This window comes from Erinaceus europaeus, chromosome 1 (assembly GCF_950295315.1).
Source record: "Erinaceus europaeus chromosome 1, mEriEur2.1, whole genome shotgun sequence".
Lineage (NCBI taxonomy): Eukaryota > Metazoa > Chordata > Mammalia > Eulipotyphla > Erinaceidae > Erinaceus > Erinaceus europaeus.
Window position 1 is genome coordinate 106,878,146 of NC_080162.1, and position 21,872 is coordinate 106,900,017.

The 21,872-nt window shown below is 41.7% G+C and overlaps 2 protein-coding genes and 1 pseudogene across 5 annotated transcripts in view; 1 reads left to right on the forward strand and 2 right to left on the reverse strand.

Annotated features, from left to right (window-relative positions):
- HOGA1 (4-hydroxy-2-oxoglutarate aldolase 1) overlaps nt 1-21,872 on the reverse strand; it is a 93,007-nt gene continuing 71,135 nt past the window's right edge. The window contains exon 7 of the mRNA XM_060192631.1: nt 1-84. Coding sequence (XP_060048614.1) covers nt 16-84 — 69 coding nt within the window. The 3' untranslated portion in view covers nt 1-15. The remainder of the gene's footprint in view (nt 85-21,872) is intronic.
- Nucleotides 18,217-21,872, forward strand: part of MORN4 (MORN repeat containing 4) — a 35,265-nt gene continuing 31,609 nt past the window's right edge. For 2 of the 4 annotated variants that reach the window (XM_060192610.1, XM_007532654.3), the window contains exon 1: nt 18,217-18,393. The gene's annotated coding sequence lies outside the window, so the exon portion shown is untranslated. The remainder of the gene's footprint in view (nt 18,394-21,872) is intronic. The other 2 variants (XM_060192614.1, XM_060192624.1) reach the window with 1 other exon arrangement.
- On the reverse strand, nt 19,230-19,390 carry LOC132542933 (U11 spliceosomal RNA; annotated as a pseudogene).

A 21,872-nucleotide genomic window follows, 5' to 3' on the forward strand; every position in this document is an offset into this window, starting at 1 on the left:
TATGCAAACAAACTGTCATGCCTGAGTCTCCGAAGTCACAGGTTCAATCTCCCACACCACCATAAGCCACAGCTGATCAGTGCTCTGGTAAAAAAAAAAAAAAAAAAAAAAAAAAAAGAAAAGAAAATATACATATGTATTATTTTAATCACTCATAAGTATACAATTCAATGACATTAAACTGTATTGCCACTATCACAATCAGTATCCCGATCTTTTTCATCAAGTCAGCAAACACTGTACCCATTGTAGGTGGGGGGAAAATTGTCCTTCTTCCCGTCTACATTGTCTGCTTGACCTAATAATTAAGTTGATATGAGCAGACTAACAGGAGAAAACAAATTTAATTACATACATATGGGGACTCAAGGACATGAAACTTGAGGGCAAGTTGGGCAACCAAAGTCAATATGTGCCACACAGAGCTAAGGAATGGCAAAGAGACCTGGGAATTTAAAGGGAAGGAGATAATTCACAGAGCATTAAGAGAAGCCTATGTTTGGTTAATAGATATTTAGCCCTTCCATAAGGATATATTTATTTGTGAGAGAGGGGGAAAAAGAACCAGAGTACCACTCCAGCATATGCAATGCCAGGGGTCAAACTCAGGGTCTCATGCTTATGAGTTTGATATTTTATCTTCTGCACCACTTCCCAGGCTGCTCTGATAATAATTTTTTTCTGGTAAAACTCTCTATCTGAGTTAATTAATTAATTGATTAATTTTTAAAAACTTATTAGATTTTTAAAAATATATATCCCCTTCTGTTTCCCTTGTTTTTTTATTGTTGTAGTTATTATTGTTGTTGTTACTGATGTTGTCATTGTTGGATAGGACAGAGAGAAATGGAGAGAGGAGGGGAAGACAGGGAGGGGGAGAGAAAGATAGACACCTGCAGACCTGCTTCACCACTTGTGAAGTGACACCCCTGCAGGTGGGGAGCCAGGGGCTTGAACTGGGATCCTTATGCTGGTCCTTGAGCTTTGCGCCACCTGTGCTTAACCTGCTGTGCTACCGCCCGACTCCCTACTTATTAGATTTTATGGGTAGAAAGATGGATGGAGGAGGCCAGGCGGTGGTGCACTGGGTGAAGCACACTTAGTACAGAGCATAAGGACTGTAAGGATCCTAGTTTGAGCTTCCACTCTGTACCTGCGAGGGGGGGGGGGTGGGGGGGGCTTCACAAGCAGTGAAGCAGGTCTGCAAGTGTCTACCTTTTTTTCCCCTTTTTAATCTTTATTTATTGGAGAGACAGCCAGAAATCAAGAGGGAAAGGGGAGATAGAGAGACAGAGAAACACCTGCAGCTCTAATTTACCACTCATGAAGATTTCCCTCTGCAGGTGGGGACCGGGAGCTCCAACCTGGGTCCTTGAGCACTGTAACATGTGCACTCAACCAGGTGTGCCACTACCCAGCCTCTGGTGTTTACCTTTTATCTTTCTCCCTCTCTATCTTCCGGTCCCCTCTCAATTTCTCTCTGCCCTATCAAAAAAAGAGAAGAAAAGAAAAGGGTCCCCAAGGAGCAGTGGACTCAGTGCAGGCACCAAGCTCCAGGGATATCCCTGGAGGCAAAAAAAAAAAAATGTATAGATTGAAGATAGATACACAGAGTAGTAGATAGGAAGGAAGGGAACTATGATAAGTAGCTATGTGGCTAATAGATGGGTGGGCGATTGAGTAGGGAGGCAGATAAGTAAATAGATGATGGATGGGTAGATTGGTGATTGCATAGATACATTGGACGGATGGATAAAAAAGTTTAGGACAGGATAGGGATAGGCTAGAATAGGACTTAGGGGGGCGTCGGGCGGTAGCACAGCGGGTTAAGCGCACGTAGCGCAAAGCACAAGGACTAGCAGAAGGATCCGGGTTGGAGCCCCCGGCACCCCACCTACAGGGGAGTCGCTTCACAAGCGGTGAAGCAGGTCTCCAGGTGTCTGTCTTTCTCTCCCCCTGTCTTCCCCTCCTCTCTCCATTTCTCTTTGTCCTATTCAACAACGACATCAATAACAACAATAAAACAACAAGGACAGGAGTCGGGCGGTAGCACAGCGGTTAAGCGCAGGTGGCGCAAAGCACAAGGACTGGTGTAAGGATCCCAGTTCAAGCCCCTGGCTCCCCACCTGCAGGGGAGTCGCTTCACAAGCGGTGAAGCAGATTTGCAGGTCTCTTTCTCCCCCTCTCTTTCTCCCCCTCTCTGTCTTCCCCTCCTCTCTCTATTTCTCTCTGTCCTATCCAACAATGAAGACATCAATAACAACAACAACAATAACCACAATAACAAAACAACAAAGGCAACAAAAAAGGAAAAATGAATAAATAATTATTTAAAAATTTTCTAAAACAAAAGGAAATAATAAATTTAAAAAAAGAAAAGGATTTAGGACAAAATGGCTATATTTACAGACAGATGAGATAAATGGATGGATAGGTGGGTGGGCATATTAGATGATGGGTGACATGGACATATGTAGATAGATAGCTATTAGATAAATGGAAGGGTAAGTGGATGGATAGATACACACATAGAGTAGGTAGTAAAGAAGAAAACTAGGTAGGTAGATGAATAAGTAGCTAGTTGGCTAGTGAGCAAAATAGATGGGTTGGTAGAAAGGTGAGTCATTATCTTCTGTGAGAAAATATCTAGGCAAGATAATTTAGCATGTCAGGCTTGTGCTTGCTACAGGCTTGTACAGTCCAAGGCCTCACTACTGCAGAGTCAGCAGAGATCTGTAACTCCTCAAACACTGAGAGGTATCAATGGGGCCCAAACCCTGGAACTTAGAATTCTAGGCCATACCCAACTGATGTCTCATATGAATTATGAAGCCATAAATTTGAAATATGAAATATGAAGCAAGAAATTTGCTGAGATTACATTAAGAATGATAGGAGAGAAGGAATATTAGAAGAGACTTGTTTGTTTGTTTGTTTCCGGGTTATTGCTGGGGCTCAGTGCTAGCACTGTGAATCCACTGCTCCTGGCAGCCATTTTTTCCATTTTATTGGATAGAACAGAGAGAAATTGTGTGTGGGGGGGGATAGAGAGGGAGAGAGAAACTCCCCTGTAGGTGGGGAGTGGGGTTTAGAAACCCATCATTGCTTCAGCAGGAAAGCAATTACAGAAGCCAGACCTTCCACCTTCTGCAACCCACAATGACTTTGGGTCCATACTCCCAGAGGGATAAAGAATAGGAAAGCTATCAGGGGAGGGGTTAGGATATAGGGGTGGTGGGAATTGTGTAGAGTTGTACCCCTCCTACCCTACAGTTTTGTTAATGTCTCCTTTTTTAAATAAATAAGTAAATAAATAAATGAAAAAATTAAAAGAAAGAAACCCATCATTGGGCAGGTCTTTGTGCATCATACTATATATGCACTTAACTGGGTGTACCACCACTGATATATATATTTTTTTTTATCAGAGCACTGCTAAGCTCTGGCTTGTGGTGGCAGTGCAGGGGATTGAACCTGAGACTCTGAAGCTTCAGACATGAGAGTCTCTTTGCATAACCATTAGGCTACCTACCCCTTAGAGGAGACTTGGCAGCTTTACTTCTCCTATCAAAGGTGCATCCCTTTATAGACTTCTCTACTCCACTTGTTCACCTTAATGATTTTTTCTGCTTTTTGCTATAGCAAGTTGTTTTGAAATTCCTTTGATGTATCTTGAAACTAATAAAAGACAAGGAACTCAATGGTCAGAGCTTTACAGTCTTCCTTTAGGAGTGTTAAGTTGGTGGAGCCCCTCTAAGATTCTCACAGACTTAATCTTTGTGGAAAACTGAGAAATGTTATACATGTAAAAACTATTGTATTTACTGTTGAATGTAAAATATTAAGCCCCCAATAAAGGGGGAAAAGAAAAATTTTTTTAAATGAATAATCATTCATTGTCCCTTGATTGTCAAAGATGTTGTATCAATCTTTTCCCTAATTTTCCAGATCTCTTCATAATTTGGCCACAGTCTACTTAACCTTCCTTCCTTTTTTTTTTTGTTTGTTTGTTTTGTTCTTTGTTTTTGTTTTTGTTTTACCAGAGCATTGCTCAGCTCTCGTTTATGGTGGTGCAGAGGATTGAACCTGGGACTTTGGAGCCTCAGGTATGAGAGCCTAACCATTAGACTATCTATCCCTACCCAAATAATTCCCTAGTTTCTTTTCTTTCTTCTTTTCTTTTTTTTTCTCCCTTCTTCCTCCTCCTTCTTCTCCTCCTCTTCCTTCTTTTTACCAGAGCACTGCTCAGCTCTAGCTTACAGGTACAGGGTACAGGGGTTTGAACCTGGGACTTTGGAGCCTCAGCGATGAGAGTGTCTTTCACATAACCATTATGCTATCTACTCCTGCTCCTTCTTTCTTTCTCTTTTTCTTTTTATTTATTTATTCCCTTTTGTTGTCCTTGTTTTACTGTTGTAATTTTTATTGTTGGATAGGAGAGAGAAATGGAGAGAGGAGGGGGAGACAGAGAGGGGTAGAGAAAGACAGACACCTGCAGACCTGCTTCACTGCCTGTGAAGCGATTTCCCTGCAGGTGGGGAGCCAGGGGCTGGAACCGGAATCCTTGCACCGGTCCTTGTGCTTTATGCCACCTGCATTTAACCTGCTGTGCTACCGCCCAACTCCCCCTTTCTTTCTTTCTTTCTTTCTTTCTTTTTTAAGATTTTATTTATTTATGAGACAGATAGGAGGAGAGAGAACCAGACATCACTCTGGCACCTCCCGGACCACCTCTTTTTCTTTCTTCCATTATCTCTCTCTTTTTTTTTTCTTTTTAGTTCATGGCTTTTTATTAACTCATGCCAATTAATTATTTGTTTTCTGGTTTGTTGAAACAGTAAGTCAGGCAACCTTTGTCAGAATAATGTCTAAAAGTGGCTGGCCATAAAAACTTCACTATGGATTCGACTTCCGGAGGCGGAGCTATGAGAAGCAGATCGCTTTCTCTCCTCTCCTCTCCTCTCCCGGATCAACTAGGAATACCAAAGGAGACCACCCGGACCGAAACAAAACAGGACTAGAATGACCACAGAAACCCAGTAAATCACCCGTGAGTACAAACACGCGTGGCTGGTGACAGAGAGGAGAGAGGGGCCTAAGGAGAGATTAAGTGACTGCTAACAGTTCGACAGTTTGTCAGTGGAGACACCACCTCCAGTCTACTCCACCAACAAGGGGACAGCTGAAGGGAGGAAAGGACTCCCCAGAGACTCACCAAGTACAACTCTGAGTCTCCATTGCTACTACCCTCAGAATCTGGAGCAGCAACAGGGAGGGACACCAGGGCACAGAGATCTAACCAGGAAACTCAGGAGAAGACCTATACCTCGGTGGCATAGCTGAAGGGCTGTGAAAGTCTCTTTGCATAACCACTGGATTATCTCTGCCACACCCTGCTTTATCTCTTGGTCAGGAGTCATTGATTAAGCCAAGAAGCCTATTGATAGTTTAAAAGCCCTCAGGCTACCATAGCCTACAGGGGAAAAAAAAAAAGGCTTTTACACCACTGAACTCCAACTCAGGGATTGAAAAAACTGTTAACTTATATAAAATGGTTGAAACAACAAGAAAAAATATTGGAGACTCGAACCAGGACAAGAGTCCAGCTAAAAGTCCTCCAGAGGGCGAAGTACAAAACAACGAGTTCAACATCCAAACATTAGCTAAGGAAATAATAACAGGAGTGAGTAAAGAATTTGAAAAAATTGTAATCAGAACTGCAGGAACAAGAAATGAGAATATGGAAGAAAATTCTAATAATCTCATGGTTATTAGAGAGCTGAAAGCTGAAATTGCTGAGCTAAGAAGGCAACTAGCTGAACAAGCTAAAACAGTATCAGAGCAGGGCAACAAAATAGATGAACTCCAGAAAGCAGTAGAGGGCAGAGAGAATAGAATCAATGAGGCTGAAGACAGAATTAGCAAGATTGAGGATGAATTAGAGACAACTAAAGAAGAAGTAAGAGATCTCAAAAAGAGATTAAGAGATGCTGAAAACAACAACAGAGTCCTATGGGATGACTTCAAAAGAAACAATATACGCATTATTGGCTTACCAGAGGAAGAAAGAGAAGGGGAGGAAGAAAGCGTTCTCCAGGCCATAATAGCTGAAAATTTCTCTAGTCTAGACAACACCAAAGACATAAAGATTCAAGAAGCCCAGAGGGTCCCAAACAGAACTAACCCAGACCTAAAGACACCAAGACATGTCATACTTAGATTGGAAAGGAATAAGGATAAAGAAAGGATCCTGAAGGCTGCAAGAGAAAAACAAAGAGTCACCTACAAAGGAAAACCCATAAGATTAGCAGCAGACTTCTCCATACAAACACTACAGGCCAGAAGAGAATGGCAAGATATCTATCGAGTGCTCAATGAGAAAGGCTTTCAGCCAAGAATACTATATCCTGCTAGATTGTCATTCAGACTAGATGGAAGCATCAAAACCTTCTCAGACAAGCAACAGTTGAAGGAAACAACCATCACCTTGAAAGAAGTTCTGAAAGAAGTTCTGAAAGGTTTCCTATAAACAACCAGACCACCACAAATAGAACATATATCAAAACACTCTAAAACTCTACAAGAATGGCATTAAAATATCTTCAATCTTTGATATCAATAAATGTGAATGGCCTGAATTCACCTATTAAAAGACACAGAGTAGGAAGATGGATCAGAAAACACAACCCAACAATATGTTGTCTACAGGAAACTCACCTAACGCAACAAGACAAACACAGACTTAAAGTGAAAGGATGGAAAACTATCATTCAAGCCAATGGCCCACAAAAAAGGGCAGGAACAGCTATTCTCATATCTGACATGATAGACTTTAAAATACATAAGATTAAAAAAGATAGGAATGGACACTACTTAATGCTCAGAGGATCAGTCAATCAAGAGGACTTAACAATTATTAATATCTATGCACCCAATGAGAAGCCATCTAAATACATCAAACTTCTACTGAAAGAGCTACAGCAATATATTAACAGTAACACAATCATAGTAGGGGACTTCAACACCCCACTATCTCAACTTGACAGATCATCCAGGAAGAAAATCAGTAAAGACATAAGGGAGCTAAATGAAGAGATAGATAAACTAGAACTATTGGACATTTTCAGAGTCATTCATCCCAAGAAACTGGAATACACATTTTACTCAAATCCACATAGATCATTCTCAAGGATAGACCATATGTTAGGCCACAAAGACAGCATCAGCCTATTCAAGAGCACTGAAATCATCCCAAGCATCTTCTCAGACCACAGTGGAATTAAACTAACACTTAACAATCAACAAAAGATTAGTAACAGTGCCAAAATGTGGAAGCTCAACAGTACACTTCTTAACAACTTCTGGGTCAAAGAGGAAATCAAGGAAGAAATCAAAATGTTTCGAGAGTTCAATGAAAATGAAGACACAAGCTATCAAAATATTTGGGACACAGCTAAAGCAGTCCTAAGAGGGAAGTTCATAGCTATACAAGCACACATTAGGAAACAAGAAAAGGCACAAATAAACAGCCTGATTGCACATCTTAAAGACCTAGAAGAAGAACAACAAAGGAACCCTAAAGCAACCAGAAGGACAGAAATTACTAAAGTTAGGGCAGAAATAAATAACATTGAGAATAGGAAAACCATACAAAAGATCAATGAAAGTAAATGTTGGTTCTTCGAAAGAGTAAACAAAATCGACAAACCTTTAGCCAGACTCACAAAACAAAAAAGGGAGAAGACCCAAATAAATCGGATAGTAAATGAAAGAGGAGATATCACAACAGACACTGCAGAAATTCAACATATCATGCGAGGCTTCTATGAACAACTATATGCCACCAAGCTAGAGAACCTGGAAGAAATGGACGATTTCCTACATACCTACCAACTTCCAAAACTAAGTAAAGAGGAAGTGGATAACATGAACAGGCCCATCACAGCTAATGAAATTGAAACAGTTATCAAAAATCTTCCCAAAAATAAAAGTCTTGGACCAGATGGTTTTACAAATGAATTCTACAAAACTTTCAAAGAAGAACTAATACCTCTACTTTTAAAAGTCTTCCAGAAGATTGAAGACACTGGAATACTCCCTGCCAGCTTCTATGAAGCCAACATCACCCTGATACCAAAAGCAGACAGGGACACAACCAAAAAAGAAAACTACAGACCAATATCTCTGATGAACATAGATGCTAAAATATTGAACAAAATTCTAGCCAACCGGATACAGCAGTATATCAAAAAGATTGTTCATCATGACCAAGTGGGGTTTATCCCAGGCATGCAAGGTTGGTTTAATATATGTAAATCAATCAATGTGATCCACCACATCAACAAAAGCAAGACCAAAAACCACATGGTCATATCAATAGATGCAGAGAAAGCCTTTGACAAAATACAACATCCCTTTATGATCAAAACACTACAAAAAATAGGAATAGATGGAAAATTCCTGAAGATAGTGGAGTCTATATATAGCAAACCTACAGCCAACATCATACTCAATGGTGAAAAACTGGAAGCATTTCCCCTCAGATCAGGTACTAGACAGGGCTGCCCACTATCACCATTACTATTCAACATAATGTTGGAAGTTCTTGCCATAGCAATCAGGCAGGAGCAAGGAATTAAAGGAATACAGATTGGAAGAGAAGAAGTCAAACTCTCCTTATTTGCAGATGACATGATAGTATACATGGAAAAACCTAAGGAATCTAGCAAGAAGCTTTTGGAAATCATCAGGCAATACAGTAATGTGTCAGGCTATAAAATTAACATTCAAAAGTCAGTGGCATTCCTCTATGCAAACACTAAGTTAGAAGAAATTGAAATCCAGAAATCAGTTCCTTTTTCTATAGCAACAAAAACAATAAAATATCTAGGAATAAACCTAACCAAAGAAGTGAAAGACTTGTATACTGAAAATTATGAGTCACTACTCAAAGAAATTGAAAAAGACACAAAGAAGTGGAAAGATAGTCCATGCTCATGGGTTGGAAGAATTAACATCATCAAAATGAATATATTACCCAGAGCCATCTACAAATTTAATGCTATCCCCATCAAGATCCCAAGCACATTTTTTAGGAGAATAGAACAAATGCTACAAATGTTTATCTGGAACCAGAAAAGACCTAGAATTGCCAAAACAATCTTGAGAAAAAAGAACAGAACTGGAGGCATCACACTGCCAGATCTCAAACTATATTATAGGGCCACTGTCATCAAAACTGCTTGGTACTGGAACATGAACAGACACACTGACCAGTGGAATAGAATTGAGAGCCCAGAAATGAGGCCCCATACCTATGGACATCTAATCTTTGACAAAGGGGCCCAATCTATTACATGGGGAAAGCAGAGTCTCTTCAACAAATGGTGTTGGAAACAATGGGTTGAAACATGCAGAAGAATGAAGCTGAATCACTGTATTTCACCAAATACAAAAGTAAATTCCAAGTGGATCAAGGACTTGGATGTTAGACCACAAACTATCAGATACTTAGAGGAAAATATTGGCAGAACTTTTTTCCGCATAAATTTTAAAGACATTTTCAATGAAACGAATCCAATTACAAGGAAGACTAAGGCAAGTATAAACCTATGGGACTACATCAAATTAAAAAGCTTCTTCACAGCAAAAGAAACCACTACCCAAATCAAGAGACCCCTCACAGAATGGGAGAAGATCTTTACATGCCATACATCAGATAAGAGTTTAATAACCAACATATATAAAGAGCTTACCAGACTCAACAACAAGACAACAAATAACCCCATCCAAAAATGGGGGGAGGACTTGGACAGAATATTCACCACAGAAGAGATCCAAAAGGCCGAGAAACACATGAAAAAATGCTCCAAGTCTCTGATTGTCAGAGAAATGCAAATAAAGACAACAATGAGATATCACTTCACTCCTGTGAGAATGTCACACATCAGAAAAGGTAACAGCAGCAAATGCTGGAGAGGATGTGGGGTCAAAGGAACCCTCCTGCACTGCTGGTGGGAATGTCAATTGGTCCAACCTCTGTGGAGAACAGTCTGGAGAACTCTCAGAAGGCTAGAAATGGACCTACCCTATGACCCTGCAATTCCCCTCCTGGGGATATATCCTAAGGAACCCAACACATCCATCCAAAAAGATCTGTGTACACATATGTTCTTGGCAGCACAATTTGTAATAGCCAAAACCTGGAAGCAACCCAGGTGTCCAACAACAGATGAGTGGCTGAGCAAGTTGTGGTATATATACACAATGGAATACTACTCAGCTGTAAAAAATGGTGACTTCACCGTTTTCAGCCGATCTTGGATGGACCTTGAAATAATCATGTTGAGTGAAATAAGTCAGAAACAGAAGGATGAATATGGGATGATCTCACTCTCAGGCAGAAGTTGAAAAACAAGATTAGAAAAGAAAACACAAGTCGAACCTGAAATGGAATTGGAGTATTACACCAAAGTAAAAGACTCTGGGTTGGGTGGGTGGGTGGGGATAATACAGGTCCATGAAAAATGATGAATGAAATAGTGGGGGTTGTATTGCTAAATGGGAATCTGGGGAATGTTATGCATGTAAAAAAAAAAAAAAAGAAGTAGAAACGCAAAGCAGAAATTGACTGAGTTTGGAGTATGGCACCAAAGTAAGAAAGCAGAAGTATACTAGAGTTTGCAGTGAGTACCTCCCTAATACTTCCTCTCCACTTTTCCAAGCTTTGGGTTCATGATTGCTCAACAATTTGTTTGGCTTTGTATGTTAACTCTCTTTTCAGTCACCAGGTTCCAGGTGTCATCAGGATGCCGGCCAGACTTCCCTGGACTGAAGACCCCACCAATGTGTCCTGGAGCTCAGCTTCCCCAGAGACCCACCCTACTAGGGAAAGAGAGAGGCAGACTGGGAGTATGGACCGACCAGTCAACGCCCATGTTCAGCGAGGAAGCAATTACAGAAGCGAGACCTTCTACCTTCTGCAACCCTCAATGACCCTGGGTCCATGCTCCCAGAGGGATAGAGAATGGGAAAGCTATCGGGGGAGGGGGTGGGATATGGAGATTGGGCGGTGGGAATTGTGTGGAGTTGTACCCCTCCTACCCTATGGTTTTGTTAATTAATCCTTTCTTAAATAAAAAAAAATTAAAAAAAAAAAAAAACTTCACTGTGGTCCAGGAGGTGGCACAATGCAGAAAGCATCGGACTCTCAAGCATGAGCTCCTGAGTTCAATCCCCAGCAGCACATGTACCAGAGTGATATCTGGCTCTTTCTCTACCTATGTTTCTCATTAATAAATAAATAAAATCTTTTAAAAAATAATAAAAACTTCAGCACCACATTCATCCGAAGGGCACTCCAAACAAAGGCAACTGATTTTGTCATTCTCATCCACCTTACAATATTTCAGGGCCACCAGTTTAACCTTCATTCCCTTATGCTTATTTTTCTTGGGAATGGTATAAGATGTCCTCCTTTTCTTTTCTTTTTTTTTTTAATATTTACTTTATTTATTTATTCCTTTTTGTTGCCCTTCTTGTTTTATTGTTGTAGTTATTATTGTTGTTGTCGTTGTTGGATAGGACAGAGAGAAATGGAGAGAGGAGGCGAAGACAGAGAGGAGGAGAGAAAGATAGACACCTGCAGACCTGCTTCAACTGCCTGTGAAGCGACTCCCCTGCAGGTGGGGAGCCGGGGTTCGAACCGGGATCCTTCTGCCGGTCCTTGTGCTTTGCGCCACCTGCGCTTAACCCGCTGCGCTACAGCCCGACTCCCGATGTCCTCCTTTTCTTAGCACCACCACCAAGTCTCCAAATAAGACGAAGTGTGGATTCCTTTTGAACTTTGTATTCAGACAGTACACAGCCATCTTCTAGTTGTTTGACAACAAAAATTAGTCTTTGCTGATCAGGAGGAACTTCTTCTTTATCCTAGACCTTGGCCTTTATATTTTCAGTGGTATCCAAAGGTTCAACCTATGAGTTTTAGAATGCAAGCAACAGGTAACACAATCATGGAGTCTGGGCACCCAAGGCAGGTCACTGGGTGGGCAATATGTGTGGCCTGGTCCCACCAAGCAAAACTTTTTTTTTTCCTTTTTTTTTTCTTTATTGGGGAATTAATGTTTTACATTCAACAGTACCAAGCAAAATTTAACGCCAGACAAGAGGGGTGGGGGAGCTGAGCTGCATATGCCCACGCCCTCAGGGCAGGCCCTGCATGGACTTTTTTCACCTTATTTCTTTATACCTTCCTTTTAAATATGTATTTATTAATGAGAGAGAATGAATCATAAGGGCTGGGCACTACCAAACCAGGTATAGCAAGTACATAACCCAGGTTCAAGCACACAGTTCCCAACTGCACAAGGGATGCTTCAGAAGTGGTGAAGCAGTACTGAAAATGTCTTTTTCTTTCTCCTTGACTATCTCCTCCTTTTCTCTCTATTTCTCTTTGATTCTATATGTATAAAAAAAAATCAGGGGGGAGCTACTAGAAGCAGTGGATTCATTGTGCAGGTACCTAGTCCCATTGATAACCCTGGTGACCAAAAAAAAAAAAAAAAAAAGTACCACTCTGACATGTACTCGAGACCAAACTTAGGGTCTCAGCTTGCAACTGTTGTGCTCTACAACCATGACACAACCTGGGTTACATTCTATTACACTTCCTCCAACATAATAAGATATTTTCTCAACACTCTATTATATGGTCTCAACTAATACAATCAGTTGATGGTTAATATCACTCAATTTAGCATGTTTGACTACTGAATGTTAGAGCTGGATTGAAACTTTTTAAAAATATGTATTTGTTAATGATAGAAAGTAGAAGTAAAGTGGTCCAGGAGGTGGCTCAGTTGATAAAACATTGACTCTCAAACACAAGGTTCTGAGTTCAATTCCTAGCAGTACATGTACCAGAGTGATGTCTGGTTCTCTCTCCCCTCCTATCTTTCTCATTAATAAATAAATCAAATCTTTTAAAAAAATATTTATTCCCTTCTGATGCCCTTGTTGTAAAATCTTTTTTAAAAAAGAAGAAGAAGAAGAAGAAGAAGGGAGTCTGGCGGTAGCACAGCGGATTAAGCACACATGGCACAAAGGACCAGAGTAAGCACCCCGGTTCGAGCCCCCGGCTCCCCACCTTCAGGGGAGTCGCTTCACACGCGGTGAAGCAGGTCTGCAGGTGTCTATCTTTCTCTCGACCGCTCTGTCTTCCCCTCTTCTCTCCATTTCTCTCTGTCCTATCTAACAACAATGACATCATCAACAACAATAATAACTACAACAACAATAAAAACAACAAGGGCAACAAAAGGGAAAAATAAATAAATAAATAAAATTTAAAAAAAAAGAGTAGAAGTAAAGAGAGCCAGAATATCTGGGGAGAGGGGTATGTCCACCAGGAGTGGTGGATTTGTAGTGCTGACACTGAGCCCCAGTGTCCAGAAGCAAAAATAAACAATTAAATAGGGAGTCTGGCTGTAGCGCAGCGGGTTAAGCGCAGGTGGCGCAAAGCACAAGGACCGGCATAAGGATCCCGGTTCGAACCCCGGCTCCCCACCTGCAGGGGAGTCGCTTCACAGGCGGTGAAGCAGGTCTGCAGGTGTCTGTCTTTCTCTCCTCCTCTCTGTCTTCCCCTCCTCTCTCCATTTCTCTCTGTCCTGTCCAACAACGACGACTACAACAATAAAAAACAACAAGGGCAACAAAAGGGAATAAATAAATAAAATTTAAAAAATTAAAAAAAAAATAAACAATTAAATAAATGTAAAATATGTCAGCCCCTCCCCTCAGGTCTGCACATGTCTATGCATGCATTTCTTTCTCTCTCTCTCTCTCTTTCTCTCTCTCTCTCTCTCTTTTGCCTCCAGGGTTATTGTTAGGACTTGGTCCCTGTACTATGAATCCACTGCTCCAGGAGGCTATTTTTTTCCTTTTGTTGCCCTTATTATTTATCACTGTTGTCATTATTATTGTTGCTATTGCTGTCGTTGTTGTTGGATAGGACAGAGAGGAATCGAGAGAGGAGGGAGAGGAGGGGAAGACAGAGATGTCGTCGTCGTCGTTGAATAGGACAGAGAGAAATGGAGAGAGGAGGGGGAGACAGAGAGGGGATAGAAAGATACCTGCAGACTTGCTTTGCCACTCATGAGGCGACCCCCTGAAGGTGGGGAGCTAGGGGCTTGAACCAGGATCCTTGCTCCAGTCCTTCAGCTTTGCACCATGTGCTATTGCCTACCCCCCTTCCTCTCTCTTTTCTATCCCTACTTTACTCCCATAAACACTCGCCTCCCTGGAAAAAAAAAAATGCCACAGGGGAGCAATTCGAAGAGATATTTGCTGATTAAATTATCAAGAGCAAGCTGAGTACAAATTCAGAGAGAGCATAAGATTCCTCTGAGTGGGAGTCGGGCGGTAGCGCAGGGGGTAAAGCACAGGTGGAGCAAAACGCAAGGACGAGGAATGTTGTAAGGATCCGGGTTAGAGGCCCTGGCTCCCCACAAGCGGTGAAGCAGGTCTGCAGGTGTCTTTCTCTCCCCTCTCTGTCTCCCCCTCCTCTCTCCATTTCTCTCTGTCCTATCCAACGACGACGACGACATCAGTAACAACAATAACTACAACAATAAAACAACAAGGGCAACAAGAGGGAATAAATAAATATTTTTTTAAAATTCCTCTGAGTGCTGGTTTCACCTTTCTGGAGTTTTGATCTCAATTATGTATGGTTAGGATGGTGGGCTATATGCACAGATAATTAATTCTTCTAGCAGATATAAAAGAGCCATCTCTTTGCATAAAAGGAAAAAACTATGTATACTATTGAAAAAAAGTGATATCTTATTCAACAGAGTTATTCGTGGGATTAGTATATTAGTGGAGACCTTTTTTTTTTTTTTAGATTTTATTTATTTATTTATTAATGAGAAACATAGGAGGAGAGAGAAAGAGCAAGACATCACTGTGGCACATGTGCTGCTAGGGATTGAACTCAGGACCTCAAGCTCGAGAGTCCGATGCTTTATCCACTGCACCACCTCCCAGACCACACTTAGTAGGGACTTTTAAAGATTTATTTCTATCTAGGAAAGTGTTTTTGCAGTCCTGAAAGCCAGACTTTGTAGTTATCTCTAGTTCTTTCCTCCAGCAACTTGCAACATGACCAAGGGAATTCTGGCCTTGGGGCATGACATCTTCACATCAGAACTGTTTGGTTATTTTACGTAGCCTTTCCTTTCTTTTGTTTCCATCCTCTGTCACCACCTCAGCAGCTTCCAAGAGACTACATCTCAGAGGAACAGCGGAGCAGTACAATTTTTTTTTAAGATTTTATTTATTTATTTATTTATTAATGAGAAACATAGGAAGAGAGAAAAAGCCAGACATCACTCTGGTACTTGTGCTGCCAGGGACTGAACTCAGGACTTCATGCTTGAGAGTCCGATGCTTTATCCACTGCACCACCTCCCTGACCACGGAGCAGTACAATTTGTCCAGAGACATAATCTTATATTTCTTCATGGGCATGAAATCTTTTTTTTTAATAGAGCAAGTTATTAAATAGGGTTATCTTTATTATTAAGGGGTTAATGGTTTATAGTCTGTAGTAAAATACAACAATTTGTGCATGTATAACATTTCCACATAACAACCCCCAGTAGGTCCTCTGCCATCATGTTCCAGGACATGAACTCTTTCCCCACCACCACCAGAATTTACTTTGGTGCAGTACACCAATTTCAGTCCAAGTTCTGCTTAGTTCTTTTTCCCTTCTGATTTTGTTTTTCTTTCTTTTTTCTTTTTTTTTTTGGGGGGGAGGGGAATTAATGTTTTACATTCAACAGTAAGTACAATGGTTTGTACATGCATAACAGTCCCCAGTTTCCCATATAACAATACAACCCCCACTAGGTCCTCTGAATCTTTCTTGGACCTGTATTCTCCCCTCCCACCCACCCCCATCCCAGAGTCTTTTACTTTGGTGCAATACGCCAATTCCAGTTCAGGTTCTACTTGTGTTTTCTTTTCTGATCTTGTTTTTCAACTTCTGCCTGAGAGTGAGATCATCCCATATTCATCCTTCTGTTTCTGACTTATTTCACTCAACATGATATTTTCAAGGTCCATCCAAGATCAGCTGAAAACGGTGAAGTTACCATTTTTAAGAGCTGAGTCCATTGTGTATATATACCACAACTTGCTCAGCCACTCATCTGTTGTTGGACACCTGGGTTGCTTCCGGGTTTTCGCTAGTACAAATTGTGCTGCCAAGAACATATATGTACACAGATCTTTTTGGATGGGTGTGTTGGGTTCCTTAGGATATATCCCCAGGAGTGGAATTGCAGGATCATAGGGTAGGTCCATTTCTAGCCTTCTGAGAGTTCTCCAGACTGTTCTCCACAGAGGTTGGACTAATTGACATTCCCACCATCAGTGTAGGAGGGTTCCTTTGAGGCCAGAAACTCTCCAGCATTTGCTGCTGTTACCTTTTCTGATGTATGACATTCTCACAGGAGTGAAGTGATATCTCATTGTTGTCTTTATTTGCATTTCTCTGACAATCAGAGACTTGGAGCATTTTTTCATGTGTTTCTCAGCCTTTTGGATCTCTTCTGTGGTGAATATTCTGTCCATGTCCTCCCCCCCATTTTTGGATGGGGTTATTTGTTGTCTTGTTGTTGAGTCTGGCAAGCTCTTTATATATGTTGGTTATTAAACTCTTATCTGATGTATGGCATGTAAAGATCTTCTCCCATTCTGTGAGGGGTCTCTTGGTTTGGGTAGTGGTTTCTTTTGCTGTGAAGAAGCTTCTTAATTTGATGTAGTCCCATAGGTTTATACTTGCCTTAGTCTTCTTTGTAATTGGATTCGTTTCATTGAAGATGTCTTTAAAATTTATGTGGAAAAGAGTTCTGCCAATATTTTCTTCTAAGTTATCTGATAGTTTGTGGTCTAACATCCAAGTCCTTGATCCACTTGGAATTTACTTTTGTATTTGGTGAAATACAGTGGTTCAGTTTCATTCTTCTGCATGTTTCAACCCATTGTTTCCAACACCATTTGTTGAAGAGACTCTGCTGTCCCCATTTAATAGTCTGAGACCCTTTGTCAAAGATTAGATGTCCATAGGTGTGGAGGCTCACTTCTGGGCTCTCAATTCTATTCCACTGGTCAGTGTGTCTATTCATGTTCCAGTACCAAGCAGTTTTGATGACAATGGCCCTATAATACAATTTGAGATCTGGGAGTGTGATGCCTCCTGTTCTGTTCTTTTTTTCTCAAGATTGTTTTGGCAATTCTAGGTCTTTTCTGGTTCCTGGTAAACATTTGTAGCATTTGTTCTATCCTCCTAAAAAATGTGCTGGGGATGTTGATGGGGATAGCATTAAATTTGTAGATGGCTCTGGGTAGTATATTCATTTTGATGATGCTAATTCTACCAACCCATGAACATGAAATATCTTTCCACTTCTTTGTGCCTTTTTCAATTTCCTTGAGTAGTGACTCATAATTTTCAGTATACAAGTCTTTCACTTCTTTGGTTAGGTTTTTCTTCTCCACATTTAGGCAGTAAATTCTATGGGGGCAGTGACAGTGTCTTTTCTAGACTGGTAGCACCTAGTATTATGACGCATTTACGTTGTTTAATAAACAAACGTATGGGTACATCATACTTGGGAGAATTTGCCGAATCTTGCACTATGTTTTAAACACAAAGGATCTAAATAATGACAATGACATACAAATTTCTTGGGTTAATGGAAAGTGTCTTCATGGCACAATGCTTGCACTGGATTCACATTCATTAAACTGAAGTTGAGTGCCTTACAGTTTATAATGGGGCATCTAAAAAAATGCTGGGTTAAGATTCAGTCCTTAAAAGCCCGGGCACAGTGGCTGTGAAGAACAGAGCTACACTGGAGTTGGTGGTCACTGTTGCTTCTGACATGGGGTTTGTTTTGCTTTTTTGGGGACTGACCTGTCGACTAGGTCGTCTGTAGATTGGCTGAGACCTGAGTGAGGTCTCCGCCAGGGCGCTTTGGGTGGAACCCCTCTTTCGGAAATTTGGACCCCGAGTTCTGGACACGCTCTGCCCCGCACAAAGATGGCGCAGAGCCCGCAATGGACCAATGAGGAGTGGCGTTGCTCCCGGTTGCCTAGGTGACATCCAATGAGCAACGGGAATTGTGCCCAGTGCGACTGCCCGGGATGGCGGCGTCAAGTGGGGCAGGCGCTGGTGGATGTGGCAGAGAAGCAGGTGGCTGGGAAGAACTGGGCGGAGTGGTGGTCAGTATCTCTGGGGCGCCTGATTGAGACGTGACCGCCACCCCGGAGAGACGGATCCCAGGTTGGCTGATGCAGGTGGGAGAGAGCCTGGAGAGTGTGGTGAGTGAGGCAAGGACTGAGCTACCCAGCCTGACATGACTGGCGTTGGAAGGGACACAGCTTCATCCCTTCATGTGCAGATGGAGGGCGGCTGGCCGCCCCCAAACCCGAGTCTCCGTCTCCACCTCTGGGGAGGGATGGGGAGAAGCCCCGGCTCCCGGGCTATAGAGTGGTATGGAAGGAAAGGCCCCCCTGTGTGGGCTGCTAGCTGACTCCAGGTAAGTGGGCGACGTGGTGGAGAGCGGAATGGGAGGTCGGCGAGGAAGTGCTGTCTGGCTTTGTTTGCTCCACACCCGCCTCTGTCACACTCCAGTGGAGAGAGGTCCCACACAAGTAGTTAGGTTAGTGGTGGCTTCCTTGAGATCTAGCATCTCCTGACTGCTTTCCAGCAGCAGTAATTCGGCTGTGTTGGAACCTGAGCCAGATCTTTTTTCTCCATTTCCCATGAAATAGAATGACCTGGAAAGTCACTATGACCTCGAGCCATCTTTTTTGTTTGTTTGTTTGTTTTTAAAACTTCTGTTTGGTGTTGGGATTTTCATGAATGTAACTATCCTGGGGTCCTCCTCAATAAGACCTTTGCATGGAAGCGACATATTTGTTTACTTTTCCAGGCAAAAGAAGACTTATAGTGAAAAAGACTAATAGGGAGCAGGAGATGGCTCACCTGCTAGAGTCTACACTTTACAATGGTGAAGAACGAAGAAAAGGAAAGGGGGGAGGGAATACAGATTTAGAATAAAAAGCTAATTAAAACTCATGAAAACTTCAACTTCATAAAGAGTTGCATACCTCGCATTTGGGAAATAACATGATCAGCAGGTGGTTTGCACCCCAGGTGGGCTGACCCCTGAGCTTTTTTTTTTTTTTTCTTTTTTCAACGATCACCAGCTGCCCTAACAACAAAAATTATGCTTCCGAAATCTCTTGATGTCGATTCCGCACGTAGAGCAAACGAGCTGCCCTACGTGTGTCACTCACGACAGAAGCCCTTTTCCTAGTGTGGGAGATTTAACTGCATGTTCTGTGATAGTACGCGACTGAATTTGCTCTCCCCTATTTAAAAAAAAATTTTTTTTTGCCTCCAGGGTTATTGCCGGGGCTCCGTGCCTGCACCTCGAATCCACTGCTCCTGGAGGGCATTTTTTTCCTTTTGTTTCCCTGGTTGTTTTACCATTGTTGTGGTTATTATTATCGTTGTTATTGATGTCGTTGTTGTTGGATAGGACAGAAAGAAATGGAGAGAGGAGGGGAAGACCGAGAGGGGGAGAGAAAAACAGACACCTGCAGACCTGCTTCACCGCCTATGAAGCGACTCCCCTGCAGGTGGGGAGCCAGGGGGCTCGAACTGGGATGTCCTTGCGCTTTGTGCCACGTGCCTTTAACCCACTGCACTACCACTGGACCACCTAAAAAAATTTTTTTAAGGACATTTCATGTTTTTGTTCTAAGTTTCTTACAAATTTGATCTTTGTTAATCATATATTTTTTATTTTCTTCTCTTTAAGATTCAAAAAGCCTATATAACTGCTTTCTTGTTAACTGAAAGTACTTTAAGTAGACTGCCAGACCCTGGGAGGAGTGCCCTGAGTAGGTGGTGGGACAATCTGAATAAATATGCAGATAGGCAAGGTAACTGCCTCCAAGTTATAGTCTATTTACTTACTTAACGATGGGGGGGGGTGTGATACCAAAGCATTACTTTGGAATGTGCAATACTGGGATGCAATTTAGGCTCTCATGCCTACAAGTCCAGCACTTTACTCACTGAAAAAACATTCTTCTTTTGAACTTTTTTTTTGTATTATCTTTATTTATTTATTGGATAGAGACAGCCAGAAATCGAGAGGGAAGAGGGTGGTAGAGAGGCAGAGAGACAGAGAGACACCTGCAACATAGCTTCACCAGTAGCAAATCTTTCTCCCTACAGGTTAGAACTGGGGCTCGAACTCCAGTACTTTCGCAATGTAAAATGTGGGCTCTACCAGGTGCCCCACAACCCCCACTAGGTCCTCTATCATCCTTCATGGACCTGTATTCTCCCCACCCACCCATCCCAGAGTCTTTTACTTGGGTGCAATACGCCAATTCCAGTTCAGGTTCTACTTGTGTTTTCTTTTCTGATCTTGTTTTTCAACTTCTGCCTGAGAGTGAGATCATCCCATATTCATCCTTCTGTTGGAAATCCATTCTTCTATATGCTAGTTTTTTCCCTAGTCCTCTTAATTTGAACCTAAATTATTGTGAATATAATAAAAGAATATTCTTTTCTCCCTTTCTCCCTCTCCTTTTTTTTCTTGTACCAGAGCTGGGGGATTGAACCTGGCACCTTGGAGCCTCAGGCATGAGAGTCTTTTTGCATAATCATTATGCTATCTACCCTGCCCTTTTTTTTTTAGTTTTTTATTGCCACCAGTTTATCACTGGGTTTGGTGCCAGCACTATGAATCAATCCACTATTCCTGGTGGCCTTTTTTTTTTTTTTTCTATTTTATTAGATAGAATAGAGATATATTGAGAGAGGAGGGGAAAATAGAGATGGGCAGAGAAAGAGACACTTGCAGACTTGCTTCACTACTCATGAAGCTGAAGGTGGGGAGCGTGGGCTTGAAGCTGGGTCCTTGCTCTTGGTCATGTGTGCATTCAACCAGGTATGCCAACCACCTGGCCCCCTCATAAGTATTTTCTTAAGTTTGATTTTTAAAAATATTTATTTATTCCCTTTTTAATTGCCCTTGTTGTTTTATTGTTGTAGTTATTCTTGATGTCATCATTGTTAGATAGGACAGAGAAATGGAGAGAGGAGGGGAAGACAGAGAGGGGGAGAGAAAGACAGACACCTGCAGACCTGCTTCACCACCTGTGAAGCGATGCCCCTGCAGGTCCTTGCGCTTTGCGCCACCTGCACTTAGCCCGCTGCGCTCCCGATTTTTTTTTTTAAACACAGGAAGGGAAAGGAAAGAGAAAGAACTGGGAGATAAGCCACCTGGTACAGCTCAGGTCTTGCCATGCAGAGGCCATGGGCTTGATTTCAGGGTCAGATGGGGACACCAAGGACAGCAATGGAGGGAGCTGCATGAATGGCAGAGTGTCACTGAGATCTCTCCTCCTCCCCCCATCACTTTTTTTTTTTGACACCAAATTTATGTCTGGAGTTTGATGCCAGCAACACAAACCCACCGTTTCCGGCAGCCATTTTTCTCCCTTTTTAAATTTTTTCAATAGTCATTTTGTTCTAGGTAGATGTTTAGATTGAACCTTTGTGACCCTTCAAGAGAATTAAATGATGGGTATCTGTTTTATAGAAGTATGAATCAATAAATAAAAAAATAAAAAAAAGAAGTATGAATCATTTTGCCTTTGTGACTAGATTCTATATGTATATCTGAAGCCTCAACTCCTGGGTCATCTACTTTCTTTTCTTCCTTTCTTTCTTCTTCTTTTTTTTTTTTTTAACCAGAGCACTGATCAGCTCTGGC